The following is a 22722-nucleotide window of genomic DNA, read 5'->3' as shown; positions in this document are numbered from 1 at the left end:
GAGCTGGACAAAACCACTACTGCTGTCTTCCCACTCCAGCTCCAGGCTCTGAAGTGACACTTTTCCATGGGCTCCTTGTTACTTTTATTTATTTTTTAAGGCTTCTTCACATCCACGTGGTTGGGCTGTGATAMGAGCTTTGCTTTGCCATAGATATTTTAAAGATATTTAAGGCTACATTTGAGACCACCTGCTTAGGGCTGGCTAAGCCTCTCCTTCTGTACACCCTTACTTCAYTACCTAGAGTTAATATTCACACAACTCCATGATGAATCAGAGCTGCACAAACCTGATAAAGGCCTTAGGAAGTCGTCTGCTCTCAGTCACAGCCTGCTGCCACAGAAGAAACCCTCAGACACACCAAGAAAAGCTCCCTGTCTCGAGAAGGGCTGATCCTGCTGCCAGCTGCCTGTGTGTGTGCCCAGAGCAGCTCTGCCCCCTTTTCCAAGCAGACACCAGGGGTGGCTTGCACAGAGCTCTTGTTCTGGGAACAGCAGCAAAGGATAAGCATCCTCATCAGCATCACACTCAGATTAAGTCAGATACCATTCTAGATAGCTGGTTATCCACATCTCTGTGCTGTCTCCACAGCATCTGAGCTCCCTAAAGCCATGATGCTTTTTGTGTCTCTCTTTATTGACACAAATTGATTCAGACATAGATGGTACAGACCCAAGACTGGATGTGCTGAGCAATCTTTTTGCTAGTTATGGTTTGTGTGTTTTGCCTTGCTCCGTCTTGCCCAACCAAACATGGAAATGCTGTTGAACAGCGTTTAGAGAAGTTTATCCCACCACTTTGACACAGGGGGTAACTGCAACTTCCCTCCTCACCACTTACCTGCTCCATTCTCTGGCTTCATCAAGCAAAAAAAACCTGTATCAAAGGAAGAACATTGTTGTTGTTGTTGTTATTAGCAATCCAGCAGTTTGTTTCTCTGACCCAAAGATCTAATTCACCTGCAGTGTAAGCTTCTCTTAGCATGGAGGAGTGCTCACATAAGGTCTAATCACTGATCTAATTAAACTGATTTGCTGCTGTGTTAAATCAGTGCAGCTATATTGAGCAGATCAGGTCTGTGTTTCTATTCCACCTCATCTTAATAAATGATAATAAAAAGCACCTTCAAGTCATCAGTGAGAAGAATTTAAACAGAAAGTTAYATTTATTATTTTAAATCTAGTCTCRTTATCTCCAGGATAGGGATTTTTGAAAGGAGGTATGAAATCCTTGGCCTTGACGGTATTCATCTCACATTTTATCAAGAGCTCTATAGCACATGGAAATATTTCTTAATGTTCCAGAAGAGTTTAAAAATCTAAATTCCATTGAAGATGACAWCCCTCTTAAAAATAAAGGAAGAAAGGCATGCCAAAACCCTCATTATTTAAAAAAATCAGTTTCATCATTATTTTCATTCATTATTTGAGATTGATTATTGTTTCCTTATGAAGTGTCTTCATTACTTCCTCCTTGACAAAATTACATTAAMGTAGTTATTTCCACTTAAAGTTTTGGTGGATTTCCTGATTTGGCTTTTGGAGCTCTGTTACAATATCAACATTGCAAGTTATTTTTGGAAAGACTTCTGTTCCAGCAAAAACCRTGATGAATAAATTTAAAACCAGTGATGAATAAATTTAAAACCAGTRATATGGCCATCTTTAAAAGAGCTACCAGATGTACAAATTTGATCATTGGATTTTCAGAGCCAGCAGCCTTAGCCTGACAGCAGGACAGCCCCAGGCTTACTCACAAGCATCCCTCCAAAACCTTCCCAGCCTGTTGTGATGCTGCCAGTGGAGATTGCACCCAGCTGTATCATGGTTAGCACCCAGGGGTGCAGGTGCTGCTGGGTTGTTCTGCAGGGTGAGCCATGGCAGCCCAGCCCTGACACATTCTGCACTCACCTCTGCCACTGGTTTGCTGCATCCTGATATTTAGCCAAGGATTTGCACCCAGACTGGACCCAGGAACAGTCTGAAGGACTGSGAGGGGGTGCTAAGGGCTAACCCACCCACAGGGAGAGGAGGGTCCTTAACAGACCCCGCCTGGAGCTGCATCTGCTCATTAATGGCAGTGTTGATCAGGCTGATTAGTTCAGGCCTGAAAATGCCCCCATTCCTTTGGATTGCTCTCACCTGATGAGCAGAGGATCCCACACCGGCATGTCCCACCCGGTCACCTGCATTTCTCACCCCATCACCTAACCTGCTAGAGAGGAATCGTGAGTCTCATTTGCCAGGTGATGAGTTGAACCACAGAGAGCCTGAAAACAGAGTAACCTACAGGGGACCCTCCTCAGAGTGAGGGTCTCTAAAAGCAGGGCTGGTCTCTATCCCACCTTTACCAAGTGTCAACTAGCAAAGACCTTTGATTTGTTTTCTTTTTGTGCCCAGAGGGGACCAGGTGTATCCAGAGCTTGGGAAGAGCCACAGAAGAGCTGAGATGTTCGTGAAGAGCTGCCAGTGCTATATGGCTGTGCAGGGACTGTGTTGGAAGGGGTGCAGGATGGGGTCCCCCAGACAGCCCAGTGCCCCAGGCAGGGTGCAGCACTCCTGGGGTCACCTCTGTGAGTGAAAGCAGCACTTCAGTGAGCWCAGACACCACGAGAAAGCCATGCCAGAGCAGGAACCGAGCAGCCCTCRAGCCCTACAAGCACAGGGATCTCCTTCCCGCTGTGCTGCCCGACTGCATGGGGCCACCAAAGCTAATAAAGTCATTAATGGGGCCACATGGCACCTCCTGACTCAGGCGTGAGCAATTCACACCTCCCTGGAGCTTCCAAAGTGGAATGCACACAGTTTGCCCACACTCCCCTCCAGCCTGCAGGGCAAGCCAGCTTAAGGTCAGTCCCCCACATTTTGGGGGCGCTTTTCCACTGAGTTTTCCAGGCTAGGCTGAGCTGAGGCTGCCTCAAAGCCCTCCAGCTAAAAGCAGATTTTTGGCATGGGGCAGGAGGGCGATGGCACACTGGCACGTCACRGGGAAGCTGTGCCAAGACTCTCTGCTGAATTTTCAGCACTTGCCACTGACTTTAAAGGCTTCTTTTCTAAAGTGCTCCCGGGTTCAGCAAGGCCAGTCTCCGGGATACGTCTGCCCTGGCACTCGGAGTGACGAGTATCAGAGCTCCCGTGGATTTTGGATGGGTTTGGGCTGCTTGGATCTCCTGGAGTCGGGCCCAGCATTCTCCACGTGGCACAACTCCAGAAATGGAAACACTCCAAGTGAGCAGTTTCTTTCCCAAAATGGGGATTCTTCTCTCTTTTGGATGGAAAACATTGGAGACAGGGGAAATATTATCTCCTTGTACTGTGAAGGAGAGCCATTTATTAACTGTGGGTACCAAATTTAACTCTGGATATTTTTTTAATAGCAGCTCTGATGTGAACAGAAATGTTTGGACACTTTCCTTGCAATGTCAGGAATCTGCATCAGAGAGTTATGTCATACTGTGAGAAACAGCAACTGAAATCAGCTACGGGAGGTAAAAGTGAAAGCAGCTAGCCTAAATTCACGAGAAATTCATTCCAGGGGCACAGATTACATGAAATGGCTCCTTATCTCAGCTATATTRGCAACATGTGAATGCTCTAAAAGAGCCATCCTATTGCCTCCTACGCCTGCCACGTTATGCAAGGGTGGCTTTTCTCACGTGCTCTGGGGCTCCCAAAGCGCCCACACTCTGTTGCTGGGAGCCCCGGGTGGGGTAATCTCCAAATACAGGGCACTGACTGCTCTGCACGGTGAAATCAGGAGGCCAGGCTGAAGCAGGGTGCTCTTTATGGGTTTCTCGTGGTTTTCTCAAGCAGGAGAGCCACTTTTGTCTGCTAGGAGCAGGGAGGCAATGAGGCATGGAGGGGTGCATGTGCCTGACTGCATTTGGGGTTACACACTGGCCATGCAGCACCCACAAACCATCACAAATATGTGTGTGTGTGCTCGGGAACACCAGCTGAAAATCCATGTAAATGCTCTTTAAATTACAATCCAAACATTCTCCTTTCCACTGCACCAACCTCTCTACCACTGCTGCCTCCCACAACCAAGGCAAACGAGGACATTATAAAGTTCAAGCGATATCAGCTGTTGTTTTCTAACTCATAATTTCCCAGGACTTCTGCAAGCTTCTCCCATCCCAGGTGAAACTCGGTAATTAAGACTGACCTTTAAAAGCTCCCACTTRCAATTGTATCTGCTGGTTCTGCTTAATTTGCTCCCTTGTCTTACATATAAAACTGTGAATAATTGCTGCAGTTTATTAAAGTGCATTTCTTTCAGAGCACTGAGATCATTTAGTTTCAATGCATCCGACAGTACATAATAGGTATGAGTGTTTTGAGCGGGTCATGCTAATGAAAAATGAGTGGGGAGTCGTGTATCTGACTGTTCCTATTTTGTACCAGTGTCACTTGGTTCTAGAGACAGCAGATTTACAGGATGACGCCAGTTGGGAATCCTGCACATCAGGCAGGTCTCTAGCTGTGAAAAAAAAAGCAGACTAGAGATATAAGTATCCAAACCACAGCTCTTACAAATGAGGTGAGACTAAAAAAAAAAAAAATCATTACAAGCTTTTAAAAATTAGATTTTTGCATTTAAATATGTTTTGTAASTGGTTCTTTGTTACCTCTTCCCAAGCAGAATGTATTTGTTTCATATTCAGATGGAGGGGTTTTGTTTCTTTTTTSTCCTRAAATRTAAATCCTAGAAACTGACTGCCACSTCTGACAAAAGTAGAGATTTTACAAAATTACATAAAGGAAAACTAAACTAGTGAACTTGGATCTGTGGGACTACTAATAAAATTGAATGAGTTGGCAGTGTTGTGCTCTTCCTTCTGCACTCCAAAATAAGGTCTAAGGCCTGAACTTTCAATATTGTTATCAAAATACCAAGATATGGGTGTATTTAATTACCAATTCTGTTTCGCTTTTAAACTTGAAATGCATCATATAATCAAGTATAAATTAAATATAAAGGAGAATTAACTGAAGGAACACAGTGTAGATGKCTTCACCTGAGGGTAAAAGAGGGTTTGGATGTTGAGGTTTGTTTTCTCGTCATGTAGAGGAGTGGAGGCTCAGGCTGGAGCACGGATCCCATCCTGACCCTGGACTGCAAAGCTGGGCAAGAAAACATCACCCACCTCCCTCTCCCAAAACATCCACCCTGAGCACAGCATGAAGCCCCGAGTGMACCAGATAAATCAAATCTCACCATTCACCAGGATCAAGAACTGGAGGCTTTTCTACTGGTTTTATATCCTGGATGATTTATGATTTAATTTAAACACATAGTTTCCAGCTGTTTCTTTTTGCAGGCAATCACCTAGGCTACATTAACCCGATGGTGATGTACTGGTCCCAGGGAGCCCCGGAGAGAGAGCCCAGCGCTGAGAGGGGTGAACTTCCCCCATTTATCTTGATGGGGTGTGCACAGCCCTGCCAGGGAAAGCAGGTCCTAGCATGTTAACCCCTTCACTGCCAGCCTCCACCGTGAAAAGGGCTGGTTAGAATCACAGGATCTCCYGAGCTGGAATGGACCCACAAGGATCATCGAGTCCAACTCCTGCCCAGGACAACCCCAAGAGTCCCATGTGCCTGAGAGCATTGTYCAAATGCTTCTCTAACTCTGGCAGGCTTGGGGCCGTGACCACTTCCCTAGGTTGTACAATGGTGTGTCCTATATGAGCATTCCTCGTTTTTGGCAGAGCCTCCCGTATCCCAAGGGACGCCAGCATGGAAGGGGATGAGAGAGGTGCAGCCTCTCGGACGGTGGTGCTTGCAGRTTACAGTTTGGAGATCAGAAGGTTTTTTTTATCATACAGCTCATTGCAACAGATGGGGCCACGCAGGTGTTACAGTTGAAACGGCTTTTGAACAAGCTGTGTATTTCCCTGTCTCTTGGGTTCTAACAGCAAAGCAGGGGCTCACCAGAGGCTCCACGATAACCCTATGGATAACTGGGGACAAAAGGACCACACAGCATGGCTGGGATTGGGARGGGTCTCTGGAGAACACCTAGGCCASCCCCCTGCTAAAGCAGGCTCACCTACAGCAGGCGGCACGGGATCGTGTCCGGGTGGGTTCCAATATCTCCGGAGATGGAGACTCCGTGCAGCAGATGGGACCCGATTCCTGGGAGACAGCTCGCTCAGGCTGGAGCACGGCTGTCTCAGCTGCCGCTTTCCTCCACGGAACGAGCGGTGTTTGACAGCAGAGCACAAGGTTTTTCTTGTCACTAATGGCTCTGGCACTGCTGTGGTTGTCAGGACCTGAGATACCAAACTGGGGAGCTCCCGGCTCCTTCAGAGCTCTCCCAGCCGGCTGTCAGCAGGCTCCTGCAGGCAGCACAGCACTGAGCCTCTCGTGTGCCAGTTTTGGGGGCTCTGCTTTGCAGCCAGACGTGCTTGCAAACGCCTGCGAAGGTGGCAGATGCTGGAGGGGCCGTGCTCCCTTCCCCTGCTGCAGCGTGYCTTTCTTGTGGCAGGCACAGCCACCTGAGCAGGGCTTCTCGGGGAGGCAGAGATGTGAGATTCAAAGCGAAATTGCTGCTTCAAAGAAAGAGCTTTCTCAGGAATTTCTAATGTTGGAAGCTGGAGGTGCCAGCCCGCTCCCRGGCTGTCCCAAAAGACGCAGCCCTGGATGGCAGCAAGGAGGGGCTGTAACCCAGAGCAAAGCCCACTTCCACCTCATTCTTGTGAGCCAGGGGCACACGCCTTTTCCCGGTGTCTGAAACAGCCCTTTCATTATGTTTATATTTAAAAATCTAACAGTGACTGAAGCAGTTTGCATAATAAACAGGCTCCAGAGCCAGAAATATTTGCCTGCTCTCGGTAAAAAAAGGAAGTCCTCAGATCCTCTTCTGAAGACGGCAAGAAAGTGACAGAGTCTTCCCTTTGCAGGATATAAATATGCAGTGCAAATAGGTGGCTGCTGTCACTGCTTACATTTTGATGTATCTCTTCAGATAGCCTGGCAGCGCCAGGTTATTTTAGTGTCAAATCAAAGCTCTGGTTGTGTAAAGAAGCTGAGGAAAGGTACAGTCTGTGTTGCAGCAGAGGATRGAAGCTCCAAGAAGACTGGAGGCAGTCCTGTGAGACACGTACCAGCCATGCATACTAAACCTGCCATTTAGTACACCGACAAGAAAACCCGCTTATAAGAGCTGCTGCAGAACAGAAATAAACGTCTTCAGGTTTGGGTTAGGGAAGGAGGGGTGTTTTTCTAGGCAGGCACGTGCTTCATTRTCACATTAGCTAAAAGAAAATAAAAGCTTTTGCTTCTTTACAGCTTCTGYTTCCCTGTGAGAGAAAGACATTAAAGGGCCTGCTTGTGTCAGAAGAAAAACCTTGCGGGCTGATCCCTTTTTTAAGCTCTTATATGCAATGCACCATTGCTGTCCTTGACTTAAACGAGTCAAGGAAGCCCAAACCTGCCTGATCTGCATCCTCCCTTAGCATCACCCTGATCATCCCCGCGTGCTTCCTGCGGCCTCTGGTGCAGCGAGGTAGAGATTGATAGCAAAGGATGACCCAGGCAGATAACAGAGACTGATAACGGGGGTTCTGCGGGACAGGTGAGCACACCCCGCTCGCGTYTCTCACTGGGAAATGCTCAAATCGCCCATGAGCCGGTACCTACAGGGAGATCTGGCGCGGCGGATCTTCAGAGGAAACCCCGAAGGGTGCTGATCCCGCCCCGCACAGGGGTGAGGGCCCGGCGGGGTGCGGGGGTGTCACTGCGGGGTTACCGCGGGAGGAGCGGAAACACAGCCCCACAGAGCCGCCCTCCCTCCCGCCCGCCATGCGGCCYGGGGGCGGGGCCTGCGGGAGGGGCGGAGCTCATATGCAAATGAAGCCGGAGGGGCGGGGAGATGGCGCATGCGCGCTGCGCGCACAGAGCAGCACGGGTTCTTACACAATGCACCGGGCCCGGCGGCAGAGGGGGAAGGGGCGGGGCCTCACATGTAAATGAGGTCGGGTTTTGCCGCGCCATTGGAGGAGGGAGAGGAAGGGGCGGGACCGGATATGTAAAGCAGCGAGCCGGCGTAGCGCATGGTAGGGGGGCGGCGGGTCGGAGCGGTCACGCTGGCGGGGCGTGGCCTATATGCAAATGATGCCGGCTCCGGGGAGGCGTGGCTCGGATGCAAATGAGCGCGCGGCCGCTTTCCGCCCCTGCCCGTCACCCCTCTCCGAGGCTTTAAAAGGCGCCGCGCCTGCGCAGAGCGCCGAAACCGGGACTTAGTCTGTTACACAACCGCGCTGCGCTCCCCGCGTCCCGCTCCGCCCGGTGCTCCTCAGCCCCCTGCTCCTCCCGCTCCGCTCGGCCGTCCGCGCCTCCGGCATGAGCGGGGACCAGCTGCACAACGATTCCCAGGTGAGCGCCCCGTGCCCGCCCGCGGGGCGCCTTTCTGAGGGACCCCCGTCGCGGTGCTCGTATCCCGCCGTGCYGGCCCTGGGCTGGCCGCCTCGCCAGCCCCCCGTAACCCCAGCCAGGGGACCGTGCCCTGCGGCCGCCCCCACTCGTCTGGGCAGAGCCCTGTCAGCCCGGGTGTCCCCCCRCGGCGGGATGGGGAGCGGTGGGAACGGGGAGCCGCGTGTGACCCCCTGGCTGGGCGGAGAAGGGGAGGGGGCGGCTGCCGCGCTCCCCCGGCTCGCTCCCCTCAGGGGGGCTCGGGGAGGGTCCCCCCATGAGCTGTGCMGGGGCCTGGGGGCGCTTCACCCACTCTCCCATCACCTTCCGCATCGCGCCGGGCTTTCCTCATTCGGTATTTAATTCCGCTAAAAATGAGGGTGAGGGCGGGGGTGGGGGTCCCCCGGAGCGCCGCGGACCCGGGCGTGCTGACGGTGTGTCCCTGTGTGCTCTCCCCGCAGATCGAGGCGGATTTCCGAGCGAACGGTGAGTGCGGCCCCGGCGCGCCCCTCGCACAGACATGGCGTCCCAGAGACTAAGTCCCGGCTCCGCGCTCACCGGCCCCATTGTTCCCATCGAGCTGCCAAAAGCGCCCCTTTCCTGCCGGGATCGGCCCCCCACGACCCCCGCTGCCCCGAGTGGGGGCACCGCAGGCCCCCGATCCGAGCGCAGCGGCTCTGCCGGGGTCGCCTTTGGGCCCCGATTCCTCCCTGGAAAGTCGCCTTGTCGACGGTCGGGACTTAGTCTCTGCGCCATTTTCTTTTTCTCTCTCTCTCTGTGGCTTTTCTCTCCTTCTCCTCCTCCCCGAGCTGCCGCCGAGCAGCCTCTGCAGAGGCACCGGGCCGCCATCCCCGGCACCAGCCCCTTGTAACCGAGGGGAAAGCAAAGTTTTTAACTAAAAAAAAAAAAAAAAACCCTCCAGCTTCTAGAAAAAGTATTTATGTTTTTGTTTAGTTTTCAAATAACAAAGATTTTAAATCCCAAGTCGCCTTTTTTTTTTTTTTAATCTCAGGCTCCCTCCCCCCATTGCTCCCCGTGTCTGTTCCTTTGAGGGAATCAAGTCCCTTCCCCTAAAATGAAAGGTGATTGCAACATGTTGCTCTTTRAAAGAAACTGCTGCATCCATTTTAAGATCAGTCTTATTTTCTTCCTTGCTATTTAAATGATGTGACTTTACCTTGTTGGGTGGGTTTTTTAAAATTAAAATTAAAACCTACTTGAAAAAAACCCAACAGACCACAGTGTAGACAATTCCAGAAAGGTAGACCGCTTCACTTCAGGGAGTTTGCAAGCTAACTTMATTTTGTTCAGAAACATTTACAGGAGTCCTGTAATTTAATATATATAGACACTTRTATATTTTTATATATGTATATATATACATTTATATGCTTATATGTCTATATGTATTTATATTCCTGGAGATTTACAGAYATACAACATTATCTTTTCTAATCAGCCTGATGACTGCTAACTTTTTTTGATAATTTATTCATTTTTATAGGAAGCAAGCTAATTGCAAGCCTRCCCCATTTGATAGGTGTCAAATTGAAGGGCTTAAGTAGGGTGAAAGGGAGCTGAGGACATACAAGCAACCTTTGTGTCTGTGTGTTATTKTCACGGTTTAGGATGTGTAAGGAGCTCTGAGCTGTCCTTTTACTGCTGARATGGTAAAGGACGAAAAAGGTGGTCGAAAATATCTGCTTGACTTATGGTTCCACTAATTTTTAGAATGCTTTTCTGGATGATGTCCACGTGCCTGGTTGCTTTGTAGGCTACTGCCTGTAAATATTTACAGATCTACGCTTGTGAGCACCTTTCTTTCTGTCAGTTCATTGGAATGTGATTGTGTGTAGCAGGAGCAGACAGTATCAAATATGCAGGTTTTGAACTCTTTATTTCCATTCTGAATTTGTAGCAGGGCTCTATGAATAATTCTGATCAGAATAAAAGGGTGCAATGGATTTCCCAAGTATGGGTGTAAGTCTTGAAGCAGGTTAAATTTAAGCATACACAGGAATGCTTGTAGCCTTCTTATGCTGGAAAATACTGGCTTCRTCTAAGGATCATCTTTATTTAGGGAAAAATACTCCTTGGTGAGCTTTAGTTATTTAGTACTGTTGTACATGGAGGAAGTGATGTATGTTGGACTTTTCGACTCCATCTTCCAGTGAACCTTTAAGAGGGATTTTTCTTCTCTRTTGTGTCCATGTGCTGTTTTATTCTTCTAAGAGTTTTTGTCATACAGCTCTTAAAACTCCTGTGGTTCTTATTTCTACCATGTGTTGGAGGAATTCAATACAGTAATTCAGAGTAAGACACCTTGACAGAAAAAAAACAAATTCCTGATAAATCAAGCACACCCAACAAATCGCCACCAGTGTAGGTATTAACACCCTTTCCCTCCTATTGTAATTGTTTCTGGCAGTCGTGTAACACCATTGTCACTGAACAGAGGCCCCTAAACCCCAAAATCCTTTTCAGCACTGGAAGGTATGTATAACCCTGTTAGTCTTGCTAAGGGAATAATKCTGAACAGACACTGCCAGCTCTGACCTTATGGCCACCCCTGATCTCCCTGAAAACCTGTAACCTCTGCTTGCTCTGAGTCTTGCTTCCTCTGCACAAGAGTTCTGGGCACTCCAGTGTCAGGTATTGTCACACACATATCCCAGAAYAGCAGTTCTTGTTCAGGCAGAGCACTGAGGCTCTTACTCTTATTTTCTTGTTTTCATCCTATTTAGTGGCAGACATTAGGAGTGGGTGGTAGGAATCTCAAGTGTGGGTTTTTTCCCCCCAGATGTTTAGAATTGGTTTGTACTTTGATTATGGTCAGTCAGTGCTAAACAGTAGCACCACACTCTCCTTTTAGGCCTCCTGTACTTCACATTTGGGGGAAGGGAAGTTTTTCTGGGGGCTGGTAGTGACTCATTCTAAGTGTTGAGTGTAGCAGCAGTAAACATTTTTGTTAATAAGAGTGTTTTGGGTGACTTTTGGCTAGTGTATCAATAATAGGGCAGCTTAAGCACTTTGAAGCTTCCTGTTATTAATGTTGCTATCTGGGTCAGTGGACACACTACCTCAGGTTGTGGTCACACAAGTTGTTGCAGCTGCAATAGGTTGGGTGGATCTGCCCATTGCAGGTCACCACAGAGCAGCCTGGTTGTAGCTGGGAGCCTGGATCTGGTTACACACCCGTTTCATTGATAGCAGGGTAGTGTTAGCTATGAGAGAGGGTGCCAGCAGTAAATATGTGTTCCTGGCTATTTCTTGTCATTAAATAGCCAGATCACTCTAAGCAAGAGTGTCCTGGGCAAATTCCAACTTGAGTAATTGCATTCCATATCAATATCCAGGTTCTCCCTYCTATTTGGCTGTAGTGAGTATTTTTTTCACCTTAGCTGTTTTTTTTAGTATCTGTACGCATTGCAAAGAATTTTCCATGTTCAGTGCTAGCAGTGCCTGTTTGCAGACCATGCTGAGAGCAGTATTGTGCTGAAACAGYGAGCCTTTTCTGCAAGTAACATCCTTGCAGTCTTCAGCATTCAGAAGGGAAATGGAGTCCAAAACTGTTGTTTCSARCTACAGCTTGGATGCTGAAAATGTCCCCACCTTCACCGATCTGGATTCTATTGAATTTTGCCTTTAAGAGCTTTGTTATTAAGGCTGGATGTAACAATGTCTTACTGCTGAGGACAATATTAAGACCAACAGCAATTTGACTTTCAGCTCTCCCACTGTGTTTGCAGAGTGCAGTAGATAAAAATTACTTTTGTTTGCAAAATAATCAAATTGCGTTCCAAAGCTACTAAATTCCACTAACTGTATTTAGTGCCTTRGCTGTTCAGCAGCCTGTGATCAGAACTTGTGTAAAATGCAGAAATGCTCGGTGTGGAGACTGAGGACATCACCCCAAGCAGTGCTTTGTGCCTCCAGTTGATTTGGCCAGTAATGTTAAGATGCAATTTGAGGTCAGTATCACTGGAGTAACCATTAGAGTGCATTAACAGCAGTCAAGTGTGAATTTGTCCAGCGTCACAGAGGTGGCTTCTGGAATTCAAACATGCTTGAAGGAGGGGCTTGCTTTAACAGTGAGTATTTTTTGGGGAAAAAAAAAACGAAGCCTTTACTGCTGCAGCATCTTATCAGGAACTGGCAGGTTTTTTATGTTGGCCTGAGCGCTCATGGAGCATCTGTGTATTTATCAGGCTGGCAACATGCAGGAATGAGCAAGAGGGAAATTCAAATTAAATAATAGGAGTGTGAACCAAATGCCTTACAAGTTAAGGAATTTCAGCACGTTTTGTATTTTGCATTAAATTCATGTTTCATGTATGACAGAGCTGTGCAGTAAGAGGTGTGGGTGATTTAAATGCTAACAAACTGTAGAGCAACATAGCAGAGATCTTTAGGATTTCTCAGTGGTTGTGAAACAGTCTGTTGGAGACCAGATTTGTGCTTCCTCGCTGCTGCCTTTGCTGGCGCCTTCTGGATGGGTGAGAGTTTTTTGAAGGAGAGCAGGGCCACTTCTGGCATGGGGCTGTGTGTACCTTAGCAGTGCTGTTAGAGCCACTGTGCTAAACAARCTACACGGATTTAGGAAGCTTGAAGGCACCGCCTGTGCTGTGTGTGACACGTCAGGGAAAAACTGTCTTTTATGTTCCCTGGGAGTCTCACCAATGCTTTAAATGTCAAGCGTTTGGCAARGGATCCAAAGTACAAAAGGTAATTAATGGTATTTAGGTGCAGATTGATATCTCCACTGAAAATTTCCTTTGCCTTTTCTGTGATACATGAAGATGAGAATCCCAAAGAATGCAGCTTGTTCCTTCCTCGCTCCCTGCCTTCGCTCCAGACTGCAGTGCTGGTGGTGAGCCTGCATTGTGGGAAGTGCTGCCCACAGCCTCAGAACAATACTTGGGTAGTTTTAAGTCTGCAACCACTTAGCTTTTTTATTTCAGAAGTATTTTACGTCAGACATCAATCTCTGCAGAATTTCCTAATTTTATTTTTGCATTGATTTTTCAATATGTTCACAGCAATSTCTCACAGGGCTTGTTAGATAAAACAGTGTAGTTTTACTGTGGGAATCTTCAGATTGTCATAGGTGAGAGTACTCTGAAGGAAAYWGATCATTCATGACATTTCTCAGTAATGTAAATAAACATATTGTTGGTAATGGTAAGTTGCTCTTCCCTGTCATGTGCTACATGAGTTGGTTGCATCTGTTTTCACAGCAGAAGCCTCAAAAGGGCTTTGCTAGAGACCTTGAGGTCTGTTGTGTTAATTGTTCTGACACTTAGGTTAAAACTTAATGGGTGTCTAGTGGGAGTAGGGAGTTGAGTGCATTTCTGGGAGCTGTGGCCAACTTGTGTTTTTGCTAAAATTCAGTAGAATTACTTAAATGTGCTGGAAGGTGTGTTTCAGGGGTTAATGGCCCATGTGTTTCTTCCTTCCAGCAGGTTTTCTTAAGATGTTTTTCCTTTCACTCCAGTGTTAAGCRCTCTCTGTTATTAATGTGTTATCAGGGCTTCTTTGTTTGCTTTGTAAAACATGAAAAATTTGGAACCAGGGGATCAGTGTGAAAGTGTGCTTTTTTACATGTCTTCATGTAAATTAGACACACGGCTCATAAATGTGACCAAGAACAAATCAGATTTAATTTCATTTACAACTGTGACTTCAGATATTCGTTAGATAGTTCATTGAATTCCAACCTTCTGAGTTGCACTGTCAGCAGAAACTGCWATAATATGTAATTATAGCAAGTACTTAACATCTCATTGACTCAAATTCCTCTGTTAATGATTTCACTGGATTCCTGTTAAAGTAATACCTGCTGAAATAGCACAAGCCACTGCCTTATTAGAGGGAGGCTCCAGGTCAGATTCTTCCTGGTGTTGTAAATTGCTGTAGTTCTGCTAAAATCAGTGGAGCATTGACAGTGTATCTGCTTTTTTGTTACTGGACTGCAGCACTTTAAAATCACAGTGACTATTTAAGAGAAATACAGTTTAATSTAGGAAATCAGTGCAGGTTTCTTTCCCTGTGGCTTTTCAAAATGGAACAGTTTCAAGTCTGCTTGAGCTGGTTGTGCCGATACAGTTTCTCATATCCTTGTAGGACATGTAGTCATTCACAAATATTTATTGGCTTATTAAATTGAATTGGTTTTGCGGCTGCCAGTTTTATAGATACTGCTCCACATTTTATAGAAAACCTCACACTCTAAAACATGAAAGCAAAATCTATTTAGTGTTACATATTCTTCTTCTGTGCGYGGGGTTTTGAAGGTCTGTGTCTTAGCTTTCCAAATCTGGGAGAGGATACTTGATGTAGAAATCAGTGTTTATCACCTTGCTGTCCTGGGATTGTCCCTTTTGACAGAGCATATGACAGGTGTGCCTGTACCTTCTCCCTGCAGGACTCTCTGTTCTGAGCTGTTTAGCACTGTCAGTGTTCAAATGTGCATCACTTTTAGATTTCAGAATGGTTCCCCCTGGTAAGGGAATGGGAGAAGGATATGGGCTTGCTGTAATTTCAGCAGTGAATTTGCTGCTGTCCTGCTCTTCTTAAAAAAACAGTAGAAAACCCAGTTCATAGCTGCAGTAGGATTATTCCTTTTAAACAGTGCTCCCAGTTAGTTACTGCTGTCCTTACTCTGCCAGTAACTGCCTGCTCCAGGGAGCTCTCTCTGTGTGCTCTGGTGGTTTCCACTGTCCATCACTGGTTGAACACTGGAATTACTACAGCGTGGAAGTGCTGTTCCAGGCAGAGCAGAGAGAGCCTTTTCTGCTGCAGTCTCCTGCTATTTCCTAGCTCAGCTGAACACGTTGTAGTAGTGGTTTCCCGGTGTGTATGAGACTACGGTATTTTTAGCACAGCGTTTGTTCAAAATGTCCTGGCTGACATAAATGCTAAATAGTTCCAGGGGATTTAATGAGGTTTATGGTTGGAAGTATTTTCATCTTGAATGCTTGCTTTTTAAACTAATGATCTTAGTCAACTGCAGCAGTATCTTGTGGTGTCACAGCCAGAGTTAGGAGACTTGGAAGGTGATGTGAAAAGAAAGGATGAAGTTAATTCTGGATTCATGTGACCTGCACGTTACAAAGAGAGTTACAAAATTGGTTTTGGCTTAGGAAATATGAGCATACCTGCATGTTTTCAAGTGGAAATTTGGTTTCTAAATTTGGCTTCTCTAGCTGCTCGGCTGATGAACAAGTGAGAGCTCCATAGCTGAGAATGGAAGTGGAGAATATGGAGTTGTAGTCAGTCTTCCTGAAATTTGTTCTTTTGTAACTTTTCTTAACAGCAGTAATTCTTACACTTCTTCAAGATAAAAGTAGGAATTTTTAAAATCCCTGTCTGTGTCAGCAGGAGCGGTGGCAGGAAATAGTTTTATGCTTGTCCTTGCATAAAACAAACAATAAATAATCTGGGAGATCCTCCAATACGACTGGTGGAGATCAGACTTGATGCTTTTGGAGACATGGGAGACCTTGGCAATTAGTTCACCATTAATACTAATGATAGAGATGGAGTTCTATAATGAGGAAAGATGAATAGGAGAGGGACAGCTGTTCAAATAAGAATTGCCTCACCATTTTCTAGTGTTGTCACAGAGTTCTGTTTTCCATCATCTGAAGGCCTGTTTCTCCACTGAAATAAAATACTCTGCTGATGCTGCTGCTTCACCCTGGGGAAGTTCTCTTTGTTTCATGGCTGTTGCTTGAATCTCAACAACTTTTCTCAAAGGTGGTTGCAGTAGTAGTTGAGTTTAGACAAATGACTTGCACTGACAGCTGCTCTGTGTTGGGATCTGCCAGTTCTCAATAGGAAGGAGTCCCAAGGACAGGCAGCAGTGAGCRTGCCTTACTCGTGTCTTGGGAAACTTTGGAGGCAGGGGCTGGAAAATGTCTGAAATGCTTATCTTGATGGGATGGGGGCAGTGCAGGCTCACTGGAGGCACAGCAGCAAAGTTAGTGTAGGTGCTTGTCACTCAGCCTCGGCAGTGTCTCCCCAGGACAACACCCTGTGTYTCCACCTGAAGGACTTAAATCCCTTTCTGAGTCTGAAGGTGGTGACTTCTGAAATTGGGATGATGGCAGGGTAAAGAGGGGRCAGTATCCAACCATGGGGAAATGGTTTTAATTGGAGGCTCCTGTCAGTCTCAAAGAGACAAAAGTTGCTTCCCGCAGAGCTTCCGATCAGTAGATGTTTTTGGATTCCTTATCGATATTTTTGACGTGAGTGTATTTGTTCATGTTCACAAGCTTGCCATATGCTTTGTGCAGTTRTGAGCTGTGTGGGTGTCCCTGTATGTATTTTTATCTTATACCTTCGTCAGAGAMGGAGCTTTTTAGGGAGTGTTAGCAAGACAATAGCTTCTTCCTCTATCAGTATTGCAGCGTGCTGAGCCTAGTGGTGCCCACCAAAAGATGGAGATTTTYGTTCATAATTCTGCCCAGCATGGACATGTTACAGACAGATGGACATTCATGGAATTTCAGCTGCAGCAGAGTAATTCTGCAGCTGCCTGTATCTTTCCATGACTGGAGRGAGATTGATTTGTGCCTCAGGAAAGCTTGGAGTGTACTTGTAGCTTCACTAAAATATTTTGATCAGTCTGTGTAACTCATCTTTGGCTGTGTCCATTAACAACATGTTCCATTGTGGGAATGYGCTGGTGTCCTGGTTTTGTCTGGGATAGAGTTAAGTTTCTTCATAGTAGCTGATACAGTGCTGTGCTTTTGGATTTAGTATGAGAATAATGTTGATAACACACTGATGTTTCAGTTGTTTGGACAACTAGCTAAGTGCCTGCTTGGTCTCATCAGCTGCAGTGTACAGCTGACAGTCTCTTTCACACACACAGCATTCAGCAGATAGTGCAGCTTTATTTGGGGTAGAAACACTCTTACATTCTCAATGAAGGCATAGTTCAAGTTCTTCAAAATGTCTATTTTTCTTCCATAATGTTATTTTTCAATGGTTTTCTAAAAATAAGACCCTGGTGGTTTTTAGTCCTTACTGCTCATTTTGTAATCCCTGTCATTGATGTGCATAGTCTTACTATTTTTTGCAGCAGGCATCCAGGACCTCAGTAGTTGAGTATTTTGCTGTGTTTAGGAATAAAGAATTAGAAGAAATGAAATATGAGGTCTGGTGAACATGCRTAAGCTGCATACAGCTTTTCTGTCTGAAACCCACTGTTTGGCTCCTCTGGAAAGAGTTTTACCAAATGCTTTGGAATTTCTGAAGTGTTGGGTTCACTCCGCTAATCAGTGTATGCAGCTGGAAATTRGAAGTTGTCTTGTTTCCATCCAAATATCTTGTCAGTTTAGTGCAGCTGGATGTGTGGCAGTGTCCAAATGGARTAATTTTCAGAATTTTAAAGATTTTTTTTTTTTTAGATTTAAGGGTTTTTTAGACATTGGCCAAAGTCACRGCTTCATGGTTAAAAAGTCAACAAAATAATTCCTTGGGATGGAGCAATCCCCATGTACAGATAGCTTTTTAATTTTTTCCTGGCATTTGTCACATACTCTGCTCTGTTGCCTAACACAGCTTCTGACACACGAGAGCATGAACTTGTAGAGTGTTAYCCAGAACATTTTTTCTTTCATTTGTCACATCTGTACACATTTGCAATGGTACAACATTGCAGCARCTTTTCCTGTGTATGTAACATGGAATAGATGACTGGGTTTTAGGGCCAGGGCAATGTACTTTCGTTGAACTTTTTATTGATGGCAATATTTTRCTACTCAAGGTTTATCCTGGTATTTGAGCAAGGGCCAGACTTGTCAAAACAGCTGCTCCTCTTCCTCTGARGCTGCACTCTTGTTTTGCAGAGGTGGCTTATAAAGACCTTTTAGAAAAGAAGACTCTTGACTTCAGTGTTTTTCMCCTGTGTCTGTTGCAGATTTTTCAGTAGCTGGAAGTCTACAGTTGAGAAACATGCTGTGATTTTCTGACTAAAATGCAGAGATTTCTGGAGTTAGGGTTTAAGCACAAGWTAAACAGTTGTGTTTTTGTGGTCTGTAAGCAGAGTTTTAGGAGGAGGAAGGTACAGGTGGTGGCAGGGGACAGACACCCTGTTTCATGCAGTCTCTTTGGAGACCTGATCTCCCAGGTGGGAGGGCTGTCTTCCTTCATCTGCTCTGCAGCACATGCAGGTGGATGGAATTTGTGCTGTCCTTTGGGAGATTAGTAGCTGAAAAGTTGGCAATTCTTATTCYAGCTTCTGGTTTGGTGCAGTGCTGCCTTKCCAGCTGTCAGTGTRTCTGGAGTGCTTGGTGCTCTGCTCRGGACATGAGGGTGAWGGGTTGAATGTGAAGAGAGRCTCYTTTGAAGCTGAAGGCAGTAAGCACTGGGGAGGGACATTGTGTTACTCATGGATGCTATGTCTGGGTTTAAGGTCCTTTGTTCTGTGCATTGTTATCCTAAGGCCATATTGTTTAAATAGGCAACACAGTAGGGGAAGAGGGAGTACTATGCTCTTCTCAGAGCTGGAGAAATCAGAACGTAGTGGGAGTGATTTTTTTCCAGCACAGAAATAGATATAAAGCTGTCTGGCTAGGACTGAGATTCAGCTCCATGTTAGACATTTGCTTCTGATTTTTTAATTTCTTCTCCAGCTGAAGACCGAGGTGCTTATCAAAGGGCAGGGGAAAAAAAAAAAAAAAGCTTCTGCAGTTTCAGCATATTCTTATATGCARATCTCATCTCAGGAGCTAAGGTGTGCATTTTTTTCTGTGGTATTATTTTACAAACGTGTATGATACAATACAAATTGCCCATGTTGTGTGCAGGGTTCTGCAATTAGTGAAATCACTGGATTTGCAGTAGGGAGACAAGTGGTTTCCTGGTTTGTGTGCAGCGTTCTGGTATCAGGTACATCAGTCTCTTGCACCATAYGGGCCACCTTGGTATGAGTGTCTCCTAAGTGGGCCTGGAGCAATAGGAAGAGCAAATTATGTCTTCACTGCATTTGTGAATGCTGGCGAGTGTGTGAGTAAGATCAGTTTTTGGAAAGACGAAATAGCTGGGATGGGCAGGTACTGGTTTAAACTTGCCTTAGGAAGGCACCTTACAAGTTAGACGAGCACTCTCCAGCTTAATCCAGCCTTTTGGGAAATGGGAAGCTGGAGCTCTTTGGTGATCCATGCGAAGGGGGTGATTCATTGCAACACAAGCAGCATGTACAAAATGGAGGGATGGAGTAGAGCTAGTGACGTACTCTGAGGTTTGTTCTCTAGAGTTAATGACCACCAGATGGGGAATAAAAAGCTGCCTGCTTTTCTTTTGAGAATCGGGAATGTCATTGAGGCTGTTAAAATGTGCTGTATCTGTGGTGTTGCTGCTTGTGCGCAGCAAACCCCTTGATGTGTGGATCAGAGTTAGCTTTCCTTGCTGGTATTTCCCCTCAACACTTGGGTTTTAGCGTGGCCTTTGGCTGAAGACGAGATTCCTGCAGTGTGGTTTACRGTGCACCTCAGGGATGCAGAACAAAAGTCTCTGAGTGCTTTCTGCAGCAGAAAAAACAAAGACGGAAGTTGTGTTCCAGTGCACAGTGTAAATGGCCAGACGCAGAGGCAGTGGGTTCATGTGGATGGGAATGCAATGCGAGAGATGAACTCATAAACAACAGTGGCCTTGATTAACTTCTGCAGTGTTGCTCAATCCCATTGTAGGTGTCATCTCCATCCACCTTTTCAGTCAGCAAGAAGTGGCACAAATCAGAGTCTGAATGTCAGTGCTGTTAACTCTGACACTTGCAAGTTACCATCCTAGAGCTGTGTAGGTGTTTGGGTTACTCGGTCTTGTTCCATCAGGCGGGACATCTCTCCAGCTGTCCRGATACCTTTGGACATGAATGTGGAGAACATTTGCATTTTCCAAAAGCCTTTTACACTTTTGCAATCTCCTACCCTCCTGCCTTCTTCCTACTCCAGAACCTGGAAGACTCTCAGAGGAGCCGGCATCTTGTCTGAGTCATGTTATCATACTGTGCATGTCACCTGCACTTCATTAGGGAACGTAAGCAGGCTGTCCTTGAAATACCTGTTTTTATAAGTAGATAGAGTCTTCTAATTTAAAATATGCTGCTCTCTGGATTTTGCTTGCTGTCGTAACCAATGTTTTTCTTTTATCATCAAGYAGGCTTATTCAGCATCACCTGTGTGTCTGAAGGAAGCTGCTTTCTGGGTTTTAGGCTGTTGTAATGGTATAGATATAAAAAGTACAGCTTGGCCCTTGATGCTCTGTGCTTGGCAGCTTTAGTTGCCAGCATGTGGGCTTGGGAAAGCCCAGTACGATGCAGTTTTGTTTGCCCCAGTCTGTAGCTTGTCTTGCACTWGATGGAGGCTGCAGTTGGCAATAAGATGGCTATCCCAGTAATTTAATTCTTAAATTGAATCCTGGGCAAAAGGCAGAAGCAGTTGAATTGGCGAGTCTRTCATTTTCTTGTTTCACAAAAGAAGGTGTAAAGCTGTTCTGGAAGCACTGCTTTCTGTCTAACACATTTCCCCCTTCCTTCCTGTCCAGCCCTGTTGTTGAGACTCCTGCCCACTGATGCACAATGGTCAGTTTATGGTTTTGCTCTGTATCACTGTCAAAACATGAGCTTGTCTGTGTACAGGAAAAGTGAAAGGGCCTCCTCTGCAGCACTCATCCCAGGCACTATTTGCCTCTTTCAGGAATCTGATAGATTTTTCTTCAGAGCTGTAGTGTTGTCTTTGCACACCAGCAGAATCTGGTCTGCGTGCACTTCAGCAAGCTGGGTACACTGGTGCTGACAGCAGGGATAGCAAGTTCAGCAGGGGCCTGGATCTCCCAGGAGTAATCTGTGCTTGGGCTGTGCCCATCGCTCCTCTGTGTGCTTGGTGAGAATGAGAAACGATGCTGACACCGCGGCCACATTTGTGAGGGCTTGGGAGCTTTGCTAAGTCTTTGTGTACTGAAGTTAGTGTGTATTTTTAAATGGTTTCCTTTGTAGGGAATGAAGCTGGGGAGCATTGTTTTGTGAAGTAAGTCCCCTGTAGCTGTATTTCACAATAACATGAAACCGTGTTCAAAACAGATGTGAGGCTCATTTATTAAGGACAGAATTAGTTTGGTTTTAATTTAAGTTTTGTGGTTTTTCTCCCTTTTTGTAAATACCCCATCCATTCACCCGAGCACAGGAGCCTCATTCTCAGATTCTAATCCAGAATAGGAAAAGTAGAATTCCAAAGGGAACTTGTTAGTGTGTGATTTTTCTAAAGATGAAGTTTTATACTGTCTTTTTGTGCGTATTAAAATCTTAATCTCAACAGACCTCTAGAATTAGTCTTTGGCAATTAGCTCCGTAGGTAACCAGAGTCAAACAAACCCTGAGTTTAATTATTCTTCCCCAGTACTAAGTATYCAAAAAATATTGTAGTACATGGACTACAAACAAGTGTAATGGTACTTTTTATCATAGCTTCAAAGGCTTGAAAAGTAAGTTTTGCACTGGTTTTCAGTTCAGAAAACATTTAGTGTTCAGAAGGACTTCTTTCTAAGCATCTATGAAGCATTTGAAGGGTTAAGATTTCATGCAGATTGTATCATTTCTAGGTTTGTCACAGGTCTGAAGTGTTCTGAAGGTGGTGTCGTTTGGTCAGTGAGTGTCACCGACACTTGCTCAGTTCCTCACCCTGCAAGCTCAAGCTTTCTTAAATCTTATCTGTCTCCTCCCCATCACTGCCAGGTATTTATACAGTAAATATRCTGGTAGGTGGTGTAGGTAGCACTTTGCTGACTACACGTATGTGATTTCCCAGATCCTGTCATCTTAATGGGTTTATTTACATTCAAATCAAATTACTTGGGGAGATTACCATTCCAAAAAGGCACAGATTYAGGTTGTCAGGCATCTTTGTACACCAAAAATCAGAAGATGTTTTCTCTGCAGTTTTCCTTTGCACTTAATCCACCCAGAATTACCCTTGTACATCAGACGTGCACGTAGTTCATAAAACACCCTCTCATGGAACAAATGCTGGGCTTGACCTTAACTGCAGACTTTTCATGCAGATTATTTTTTTTTCCTTAGGAAATCATATTTGGTATTAGCAAMTTGTCTCCCTGTTTTACTTGTCTGTGTTTATGGCTTTCACTTGAAAAGGAAAATTGCAGTCTCTATCAGGGTAGCTGTCTTACTGTGAAGTGTGACAGAATTCCAGTACTTGTCACAGAGACTGCAGTGACAGAAAGTGTCTTGTTTTATATTTTGATCTCAAGTAACTCATACTCGAAAGTCTGTTGCTGAGAAAGC

The 22722-nt window shown here is 45.7% G+C and overlaps 1 protein-coding gene across 1 annotated transcript in view; it reads left to right on the top strand.

Moving 5' to 3' along the window:
• Nucleotides 1-8216: 8216 nt before the first annotated feature.
• The window catches only part of TOP1 (DNA topoisomerase I), a 65150-nt gene continuing 50644 nt past the window's right edge, over nt 8217-22722 (top strand). Inside the window, exons 1-2 of the mRNA XM_057378409.1 lie at nt 8217-8381; nt 8879-8903. Coding sequence (XP_057234392.1) covers nt 8349-8381; nt 8879-8903 — 58 coding nt within the window. The 5' untranslated portion in view covers nt 8217-8348. The remainder of the gene's footprint in view (nt 8382-8878; nt 8904-22722) is intronic.

Source organism: Malurus melanocephalus, unplaced genomic scaffold, assembly GCF_030028575.1.
Source record: "Malurus melanocephalus ecotype Western Australia unplaced genomic scaffold, MMel_1.1 scaffold_356, whole genome shotgun sequence".
NCBI classification, from domain to species: Eukaryota; Metazoa; Chordata; class Aves; order Passeriformes; family Maluridae; genus Malurus; species Malurus melanocephalus.
The sequence above is the reverse complement of the archived record's forward strand: the minus strand, read 5'-3'. Positions and strand labels throughout refer to the sequence as shown.